This window comes from Phodopus roborovskii, unplaced genomic scaffold (genome assembly GCF_943737965.1).
Source record: "Phodopus roborovskii unplaced genomic scaffold, PHOROB, whole genome shotgun sequence".
Lineage (NCBI taxonomy): Eukaryota > Metazoa > Chordata > Mammalia > Rodentia > Cricetidae > Phodopus > Phodopus roborovskii.
Genome location: NW_026125489.1, coordinates 1,017,097 through 1,028,063, shown reverse-complemented (window position 1 = coordinate 1,028,063; position 10,967 = coordinate 1,017,097). Strand labels below are relative to the sequence as shown.

Sequence of the window (10,967 nt, the reverse complement as noted above, 5' to 3'; positions counted from 1 at the left end):
AGCCAGGCAATGGTGATGCACACCTTTAATCCCAGCACCCAGCACTCAGGAGGCAGAGGCAGGCGGATCTCTGTGAGGACAGCCATTGGCTACACAGAAAAACCCTGTCTCAAAAAAAACAAAAACAAAACAAAAAAAAAAAAAAAAAAAAAAAAAAAAAAACCAAGACAAAAACCATAAAACCTTCTTTCCAGTCTTATTGTCAGGCGATAACTACCTGAATTACTGAAAGCAGTTCCCGGGATATTTGGCTACCAGAATATGTGCCATACACCTTTAATCCCATCCACCAGATGATTGCAAGGTGATGAGTTTGAAGCCAGCCTATTCTACCCAGTGAGTTCCAGGCTTGTCAGTGCTACTTAAGACCTTGTATTTGTGTAGGGTGTATACGGGGGAACCTGGGTAGGGTGGTGCACACCTCTAATCCCAGCACTAGGAGGCAGGGGCAGGCAGACCTCAGTGAGTTCAAGGCCAGCCTGGTCTACAAAGTGAGTTTCAGGACAACCAGGGCCTTTACACAGAGAAACCCTGTCTCAGGGTGGGGGGGAAACAACCAAAAAAAAAAAACAAAACTATGGAAGAGTTAAAGATTTGAAAAGAAAGGGAGAAAAGGCCAGGTGTACTGGGGTATGTCTTGAATTCCAAAGAGAGAGCAGGCATAGTAGCACATTTAGCATTTAGAAGGCTGAAGTGGAAGGATCATAAATTCTATGCTAGTTTGTGATACATAGCAGATTCAAGGGCCAGTCTACATAAAAACTCAGAAACAAGCGTAGAAACCTTCATCTTGTTAAAATACTTCCGAGATTTTTGTTTTGAGACAGGGTCTCACTAAGTGTAGCCTTGGCCAGCCAGGATGCATAGATAACAATAGCCAGACCCAGACATTGGCCTCTCAAAAACTGGGATTAAAAGATGTGTAAAGCCATACCTGGCTCAATATTTAAAGAGGTTTTTATGTGTATGCAAGTTATAAATCCTTCCCTCCAGTAGTTTCCTTAATATTTCCTCACTGTGGCCAGGAATGGTGGTGTATGAACCTAGCACTTGGTGGATTTCTGTAAATTTGAGGCTACCTGGTCTACACAGTGAGTTCCAGAACAGATAGGACAAACTGCTATTTTTCAGAAACTTGGTCAACAGATAGGCCCTGTTTGTCTTGGAACAAAAGATCTACCTGCCTTTGCCTCCAGAGCACTGGGATTAATGTAGGCATCACAATCCAGTGTAGCCCTTTAAATTTTGAGATAGGATTTTGCAAATTTAAGCACTACCAACTGAGCTATAATTCCAGCTTGAGCTAGTTCCTAAAAGCTCTTAACAGAATGATTTTACAGCCTGAGCTAATCTCAGAATAAGAAAAAAGAACATTTTGCAAATCCTTATTACCAATTTATATGATTCATGTTTATAATGGCTTTAGGTTTGCAGAGAAATTAAGACTTCTCCACATTGTTGCTTGTTCCCAATCTCTCAATAAGCAAGTCTACTACCAATCGGAATGGCATCCTGAACAGCTGAGGCAGGGGAATTATCACCACAAGTTTGAGGACAGAACTCAGAGCCCAGGAAAACCAAAGCAAACCTACTCTGTACTTTGTAACAGAGGATGTACATATCCACCCTTCAGCCTTTGCTCACCGAAGCATTCATAGCTCAGAGGGGCCTCACACATAGTAACATTACTCAGGACCGGCATGGCTTGGCACTGAAAATGTGTCTAACAGATTTCCGGGTAACTAGGGGATGTAGTTCAGTTGGCAGAGTGCTTGCCTCGAATGCACAGAGATCCCCACCCACCCACCCACTTGCCTCGTTGACTTTAACAGAGTGCCCAGTCCTAATATAACAATGCTTGCATACTTTAAATTATCAAAATTCCAGATTAAGTAGTTATTTTGAGAATTGTATACCAGGTTTGGTGGCACATGCCTTTAAACCTAGCACTTGGGAGGCAGAGGGATCTGAAAATTTAAAGCCAGATTGGTCTACCAAGTTTCAGGATAGCCAGGGCTACAGAGAAAACTGTTCCAAAAAAAGATGCTAAGATGTTACTTCCTAACTGATCATTTCCTTGAGTGACAGTCTTCCAGCCTCTGCAAGCAAACAGGAAAAGCTAGAGAGGTAGTTCAGGGCACCAGAGAGATGGCTCAGAGGTTGAATACTAGATGTTCTTCTGGAGGTTCTGAGTTCAATTCCCAGTACCCAGTACTGGGATCCTGTAATAACATCTGGTGTGCAGGCACACATATAGGCAGAACACTATATGTAATAATTTAAAAAAAAAAAAAAAAAAAAAAAAAAAAAGGGTAGTTCAGCTACACAGTGGTGGTGCACACATTTAGTTCTACTAGGAGGGAGGTCTGAGTTCAAGGCCAGCCCCATCTGCAGTGTTTTCTAGGAACAGCCAGGGCTACACAGAGAATCTATACAGAATGTGTTCCATATACACCATCGCCGTAAAGAACAAAAGAACAAATGTATTACATAATGAGCAAATCCAAATTTATTTTAATGCCATGTCAATTCAAAAACTGCATGAGTGGGAGCCTAGACTCCCTGGGACAGCATGCCAGAGGTACAAACTGTAACCTTCTCTACAACCCCAGCGCCTTCCAAGTTCAGTCTCAGTCTCTTCCGTCTACTCCTCTGGTTCCTGGTTTTTCTTTCTTGGGAAGGAACTCAAAATATTTCAAACAGGAAGCTGGGCGTGGTGGTGCACGCCTTTGGTTCCAGTGCTCATGAGGCAGGTGGATCTCTGAGTTTAAGGCCAGCCTGATCTACAGAGTGAGTTCCAGGACAGCCAGAGCTACATAGTGAGATCCTGTCTCAAACCAAAAAAAAAAAAAAAAAAAAAAAAAAAAAATCTGGAGCAAAAAATTCAAGAGTGGGATTTTCAATGTAGGTTCTAAGGTGGATCCTGAGGAAAACCCATTGGTTCCAGGGCAGGAAGGAGGGGCAGAAGAAACAAACCCAACAACATGATGGGGGTGGCAACTGCTTTACAAGTGGGGGAAAAAAAAATTATCAATGGGTAGATGCAGAGACTTTGAAAAACAAAAATGACTAATGAGAGATGTTTTAATGAAGACTTCAGCATCTGAAATGGTAAGGGTCTAACCCTAACCCTTTATCATGAGCGATCTGCCATAGGTGAATAAAAAATATATGGTCCTCCTCTTTGAAGGCAGATTAAATACTCGGCACAGTGGAAAACAGTAAAGCCCCCAAAAGAACGAGAAAAATGACGTCAGTGACATAAAAAATTTCAGCTGAGGTTTCAGTGGTGGTGGCTAACTTAGCCTCCTTTGTTCTGTTGTGGGCCACAAACCTTGACCAAGCAGAGTAGAAAAGGCCAGAAAGAGGGGCTTGAAGACGATGGGTTTTGACTCCTGATTTTATTATTCAAATTTCTTTTTCTACTGAAAGTAGTCTTCAATGGCGGGCCGGGAGGCCTGGCCTCCCAAGACCAGAGTCAATTGGAGCTGGTTTGTTGTTGGAAAGAGTGGGTGGGTGAGTGGGTGTGGGAACTGGGATGTCTGGGATGTGGGCCCCGCTCGCTCTGCTGGTGGTCTTGGGTGTAGAAGACAACTGCACTTCAGAGCCTGGGGTGCGGTGGGAAGGGGACGAGGCAGGAGTGACAAGCTGGGGATATGGGACCCACCTCAGTCCCCAGCCTCATTCTCTTCCAATGTTTCTCCACTGGTGGCATTCTCTGCGGTCTTGGAGGCCTGCATTCCCAAAACAAACAAGGAAGACATCGATTCCCAACTTCTCTGAAGCAGAGAACGGTGGGCTCATACCCCACCATCACCAGAAAAAAGATCATCACACACCTTCTTTTTCTTCTTTTTCTGGGTTTTTCGACTTGCAGAACTCTGGAGAAGTGCCTAGAAGACGGGAAGAAGGCAAACCCTGAGAAATGGACAAACACTCGCCTACTCGGGTAATTCCTTGGAGGACTCACAGCAAGTCAATGTGCCATGTTCACCATTTTCCACTCGCTAACCTTTAGCTCTGCATCCTGGACTTCCATCTCAGACTTGTAGAGGTCAGGCTCAAAGGGACCACTGGTTATCCGCATGGGGCCGTTGGGCATGAGTAGGACTGTAAATTTAAACTGGGCAACAAATTCACCTACGGGAAAAATTAGTTCCAGTCATACTCTGAAGTTCAAGGGAGGGAAGTGTAACTGGGAACTCTGAAACCCTCTTAAGACTTACCCTCCTTCTCATAGAGAACATTAAATGGCTGCAGTAACTCATGTTTGGCACACTCCACTACACCCATTCGAGCCTTCTTCTCATCTTCAAATGCTCTGCGAAGACAGACAACATTCAGGTCTCTAACAACCTACCAGGTCGTCACTTTTTTTTTTTTTTTAAATTAGTGTGATTACAGGTATGATGGGGGCTGGAGGGCAGGGCATGGGTGTGCAGGCCAGAGGACAACTTTCTGGAGTTGGTTTACCCTTCTATTGTTGCGTGGGTTTCTGGGGTTGAGCTTAGGTTGGCAGTCTTGCACAGCTCTTGACCTGCAACTGCACAAGCAACTGGCCCTGTCGTTAAGACAAGTTCTTGCTCAGTGTGGCTCAGGCTAACTTAAAAACTCCTCTGCCTCAGCCCCTGGAGTACTGGCATCACAAGCATTGCTACCATACTCAGTCATGCATGTTTGAAATCTCTATCTTCATGCAGAAACTATGTCTGGGATTGCTCTTCTATATTATATCCAACAAGGAGATGGGTAGGACAGAGGACGTGCATCCAGGCAGGAGCTACCAGTCTGGACAGGAGGGAGAGGGGGAGGAAGGGAGGGGGGGAGGTGAGGGAGGGCCAAGGGAAGGGAGGACGCTTCTGGGTATACAAGCTGAGTCAGCCTGGTTTCCAGTCCTGTTCTTGCTATACGTAGTACCTTAAAGTAAACGGCATGGCATCAAAACGCCTTTCCACCTCACTGAAAAAGGCACGTGAAGTTTTCATTTTCAGGCCATATTGCTTAGAGGGGTCTCGTTTGTAAATGGTGGTTCTCTGTCCTGCATCTTTGGCCTAAGAGAGTTAAGTTACGTCAAATATGGTCTGGTAAACCCACTTTCAAGTTACCCCTTTTGCTTATTATGGAATTCTTACCTTGCCTTCTCCTGAGCTGACAAGGACATCCACAGCATAAACTTCATGTACCTCAAACTCAGCCTTTTCATGGTCCTTCCTAAAAGGAATAGAGGGAACCCTAAGAGTAAGCTAGGCACAGACATATGATGCAAGCCTGTGATCTCAGCGTCAGGAGGCTGAAGGGAAGGGTCATTGCAAGCTCTAGGCCAGTCAGGACTATACTGTGACAACTACCCAGAAGAAAGACGACTCAGTAATTAAGAGCACATATGGATCCTTAGGCCCTGAGTTCTCAGCACCCTAAGCAGCACCAAAGGTATTGATACCTTTGGCTTCTCTCTCTCTCTCTCTGGTTTTTTGAGACAAGGTTTCTGTCTTGCTTTGAAGCCAGTCCCTAGAACTCTGTAGACCAGTCTGGCCTAGAACTCAGAGATCCGCCTGCCTCTGCCCCCCCAAGTGCTGGGATTAAAGGCGTGTGTCTCTGGCTTCTAGGGCTATCTGCACTCAAATGTCTAGACAGATACAGATGTAATTAAAATCCTTAGGGGAGGGTGGGGAGGCAAGGCAGGGTTGGAGCACGCCTTTAATCCCAGCAGGCAGATCTACAGATCGGAGTTCCAGGACAGAGAGACAAAAACCCCAACAACAACACACAAAACCTGATAAGTAAGCTCTAGTAATTTGGAGAAGGTAACCGTGGTCAAAGTATGGGCAAGAGTAAATAAACCCTGACAGCTACTACAGAACGTACGGTAAAAGGCAAAGGATGGGGCTGGCACCTACTTCTGCTGGTCTGTAGGGTTCTGTATGATGGTTTTCTCTCCATCGATGACGTGCTGCTTCAACTGGTGTGACAGCATACCTGCACACAGGGTACAAAGCCCATGGCACCAGCTGTATGCCTCCCCCGCTCAGTCTACAGCTTCCAAATCTACTCCCGTAAGCTGTATGCCTCCCCCCCCCCCAGTCTACAGCTTCCAAATCTACTCCCGTAAGTAGTTTGATGGTATGTTGTGCCTGGCTGTGGAAAGGGACATAGAGAGGCTCTGCCTCAGCAAAGCCAGAGCCAGGATGGATCCTTATTCCTACCACACCACCCACTGTCAGACCTTTAACCCCAGTATCAGAAGTCTCACCTTCAATTGGTGTGCAATTAAATGAGTGAGCAACTTTGTTCCAGGCTTCTGTTACTTGTGTGTTCTAGAAGTACAAGAGCGAGGGAAAGGTGAGTGGCCTGCTCTTTCCAACTTATTCTCGTGATAGATTTTTCTGACATCCCTCATCAAGTGCCAGCAATTCTTACTCACAATCATCATTCCTACAAACTATTGTATTGTAAAACTATGTACTGTAAAAATGCAGCCAGGCTGTGGTGCTACAGCCTGGTCTACAGTGAGTTCCAGGACAGCCAGGGCTACAAAGAGAAACCCTGCCTCAAACTAAATCCTGTGCAAGCCTTTAGAGACCTGGGAGACAGACAGGAGTTCAAGGCTAGCCTGGCCCACAAAGAATAAGGCCTCTGTCAAAACAAACAAAAGTCAGTTCTCACTCTCTTCCAGGTAGGTCCTAGGGATCAACAGGTCAGCAGGCTTGGCAACCAAGAGTCCTTTCTGGTCCTAAAATTCCTCCTTACCCAAGACACTAATTTCATTCTTCTGACACAAGAGCCATGGTTCAATTTCACAGGAAATTTGAGCTCAATACTACTCTTGACTAGGTGTGGTGGTACACACCCGATTCTCAAGACAGAATGGGGGGTGGGGTGGCTTTAAAAAAAATGGTAAATATCCAGGGCAGTGGTGGCATACACTTTTAACCCCAGCACTTGGGAGGAAGAGGCAAGCAGATCTCTTTGGGAGTTCAAGGCCAGCCTGGTCACAGAGTGAGTTACAGGACAACCAAGGCTACACAGAAACCCCACCCTGTCTTGAAAAAAAAAAAAAAAAAAAAAAAGTAATGTGCAAGATGGCATGATTCCACAGCTATAGACTATTATGAAAATAACCAACAAGAATAACAAGTATATAAAATAATAAAAACAAGTAATTTAAGAAATTAATACAGGCTAGGTAGGCACTGTTCAAAGAGCTTGAAAACAACTTTAGTCAATATTATAAGGAAATGGGGCAGAATTTTAGGTAAAAAGCATGCAGATCAATTATGAGGATTTAGTACAAACTGAACACAGGTGCGAGGAACAAGAGCACATAAGACATCGTAAGTATTGAGTGGTTCTGTGTGAGTGACTCCAGAGATAACTCACCGGCGACCTAACACTATTAATGTGAGCTCCGGAGAACTCCACCAGATCTGGGCTTCCTCATACCCTCCTCCAAACAACTGAATAATTCTGGTCTTTTAGCCACGAATTTGCCAGCACTTTTTCTATCCTTTTCATGCATAGTTTTGTTGTTAGTTACTTACTCCAAATTATTTTGGGGTTAGAGTGCACATGCAAAGTCTAGAAGTAACCTTTATAGTTCCACAGTAAGAAGTTACACCCCTATATACCCTGCATGTACTGTGGTAGATACTTAGTTAATTACTTTCCAGGAGTGCCTGATTCATTTTTTACAACAGGAAGGAAGCACCCTACCTGGTTTCCGGGTTTGACCAGTCTCAAGGCAGCTTCGGCACAAAGATGAGCTGCCTTAATGACATCTGCTTTCCGGCCTGTCACCTGGGTGCCCTGTGGAGAAATATAGCCAATATCACTTGGGAAGCTCACTATATGTGTTCATATTCAAGGCTAGCCAATCACACAACACCAGAATATGGTTTCTTTTTGATTCTCTAGACACTCTACAATGATGTGGTACTTAAGAGTGGAGTATATTACATCCCCTTAGCAACCTGGAAAAACATGCTACCTACCTGAGCTACACCGATGACGAAAGTGTGAGCCACATTAGCAATGAAGCCATCCACATGGACCCCAAGGTCACTGAGAGGCAAGGACAGAATATTCATTAGGAACTGATAGCGTGTAAATGTGTAGGAAAATGACAAATACTCCAGAATGGCTTAACCTTACATTTTTACCAAGTCACCTTCCTTGAGTATATAGTCCTGATCACTCTTCAAAGGGGAGAAGTGACATACACAGTTATTTACGGAAATGCTGGTAGGAAAGGCAATACCTGTAAAAAGAATCATCAGCCTTACTGCCTTGCTCTCTCTGCCTTGGCAACACTTGCTGCCCTTTAGAAAGATGAAGGGCTTCTGTTTCAGGGACTCGCTTAAACTTACTCAGTTTAGATTGGGAAAGAAACTACACCCATCCCATTTGTTACTCCAGATTTCCAAGTATTTTAATCTGAGAAGGGGTGGATGTTGGGGTGGGGATTGATGGATGGATGGGATCAAACGAGAGAAATCAGGCAGGGAATTCTTTCCCTTTTACCTTTTTTCATCTCTTTTTCCTTCTTGAAGATTTTCCCTGTCTCGTCCATTATCATGGCATCGCCTTTCTCACACAGGCTCAGTACGGACACGCCTGAGCTGGAAGCTTCCACCAAAGATCGGAGAACCCCTGGGGACAGAATCCCATCAGGTCAGTCCTGCATGCCTTCATCAGCTAAGTAGATGTGAAGCTCAATTCATTTCCCAATACTCCCTCATGCTATTGTCTTAAGGCAGAAAGAGGAAAGGAAACAAAATTTGGGTCTTGGAACAATGTCTACCCTTCTGTTTGTTTGCTTTTTTTTTTTTTTTTTTTTTTTTTTTGAGACATCTCTGGCTGTCCTAGAACTCACTATGTACACCTGGCTGTCCTGGAATTCAGAGAGACCCATCTGCCTTTGTTTCCCTGAAAAGTGCTGGCATACACATAGAAAAAAAGCAAGCACCATCACACCCAGCCTTATTTTCTACCTTCCTTTCCTAAAATAAAAAAAGGTCAATGCTAACTTCTCTCCTTTAAATTACTTGACACCTTGATAGACCAGAGCCTTACACCTTCCAAAGATGTTATGGTATACAGAATCATAAACATTAGGGAGCTGTGCCCAAGACACCCCACACACACAGGCAGAGCCGAAGAAATTTATAGGCGTCAGGGACAAGGGGAAGGTACATATAGAATTGCTGAGTCAAAGTTGAAGCATTGTTAAATGTTACCTTCTTTCCTTCCCTAGACACTCTAATTAGGTGTTAGTAATCACAATTGATGTAAATGCATTTCCCTATATATACAAGTATATAATCCCAGGGAAATTAATCTAAGGTCTCAAAGATTGAGGGGACACGTGATCAGTTTCAAAAGTATCTAAAGTCACAACTGCCTAAAGCTGTAAATTGTACTGTGTTCACATGGAAATTTTGTCTGATTTAAACCAATAATGTCAAATACCAAAGCCACCCTAGATAGGGATATTATTTAAGTCTTGATTTCTTTCGTGTTTTGATTATTTGGAATCCAGAAGAAACTGGGGTTTAACCAAAGGCAACCTAAATACCTTCTTCAATTTTGTCAAGATCATTTTAAAGTCCTAATAGTTTCTATCTCCATTAAGTGGCTTTTAAAAATGGAAAGAACTGGGTGTGGTGGCACACGCCTTTAATCCCAGTACTTGGGAAGCAGAGACAGGCGGATCTATCTCTTAGGCCAGTCTGGTCTACAGGACAGCCAGAGCTACAAACTCTTGGGGGAGGGGGAGTGCACGGGCACGGCATGGGACGGACAGGAGATGAAGTGGAAAGTTATCTGCCCAAGTGGCTGACAACTATTGAGAAAGAGCAGGAGATGTTTATGATGACCCTAAAAATCAGTGTCCCTCTCCGCCCCTTCTCAGCATTAATGACCGGCTTGCCTGGCTGTGGTCTAAGCGGGAGCTGAGAACACTGTCAAGAGCCTCTAAGAACAAATACTCAAGGCCATTTCACAGGCTGGGGCAGCAGTCATTAGCCTCTTCCAGAAAACTAGGTATCTAAGAGTTGTGTCAGAAGCTCCAGACGTGCCCCCCAACGGTCCCTCGAGCTAGGTCAGGGGAGAAGCGGCCCCACCAGGCGGACCTGAAGTGGAGACTTTTCTGAAGCACGTGGTGGGGAAGTGAGGAGCCAGCGATCGGCACAGGGACCTGGCAACACGTGCCGGCCTGGCTCCTACGGGTCAAGACCCGCGCTGCCAGAGGGACGCTTCTGTCGCCAACAGCTGGGAGCACCCTTTTCGAGGTGGCCTCACAGCTGCCAGTCAGGGGAAGCAGAGATCCGGACAGACCGAAGGGTGATGGGCAGAAGACGACGCGCCTTGCCTCCTTACCAACCGCCTAGGGTCGGAGCACGTCTGGGCCCCTCTCTGCGCTCCTCGCGGTCGCCGGCCCGCACCTCCACACTCTCCAGCCCAGGCATGGCTGCTCAGTCCCCGAGGCGACACCAGATCTCCCCACCACGTCGCCCCCGGCCGTCGGCACGCGCCCCTCGGTGGCTCACTCCGCAAGACCCAGCCGCTCCAGCCCCTCCGGAGACAGCCCCAAACCTCTCCCTCTCAGCCTCGATTCCAAGACCCCCGAGGCCGCACTCACGGTTGGCGATGTCGCCCCCCATCTTATACTTGGTCACGACCAGGTCCTCGGCGATAGTTTGCTCCTGCTGCTCGTCTTCGCCCGACATCTTCCTACCACCACTACTGCAGCTTCACTTTCCCTGAGCTGCGGCCTCCGTCTCCCTTCCAGCCACAAGCTGTAGCTAGAGTCTCTTCGGTCCGCGAGGAAAGCGCGAGCAAGCAAGGGAGCGGGAGGGCGGGCGCAGAGAGCGAGGAGCTGCGAGCGCGCGGGCTGAAGCGCGGGGCACACTGGGACAATGAGTCCTGCCGGCGTCCAGCCTCCAGCCGCCCTCCTACACTCGGGAACTACA

At 46.1% G+C, this 10,967-nt stretch overlaps 1 protein-coding gene across 1 annotated transcript; it reads right to left on the bottom strand.

The window, feature by feature from the left end:
- Window positions 1-3,382: 3,382 nt before the first annotated feature.
- Window positions 3,383-10,885, bottom strand: Pa2g4 (proliferation-associated 2G4). The gene is made up of 13 exons (XM_051176041.1): window positions 10,637-10,885; window positions 8,518-8,646; window positions 8,149-8,254; window positions 7,989-8,058; window positions 7,711-7,803; window positions 6,251-6,314; window positions 5,898-5,976; window positions 5,133-5,211; window positions 4,918-5,051; window positions 4,227-4,321; window positions 4,013-4,140; window positions 3,840-3,893; window positions 3,383-3,734 (listed from the first exon to the last, which is right to left on the bottom strand). The coding sequence occupies exons 1-13, from the start codon at window positions 10,722-10,724 to the stop codon at window positions 3,669-3,671; spliced, it is 1,185 nt and encodes a 394-aa protein (XP_051031998.1). The 5' UTR covers window positions 10,725-10,885; the 3' UTR covers window positions 3,383-3,668.
- Window positions 10,886-10,967: the final 82 nt, after the last annotated feature.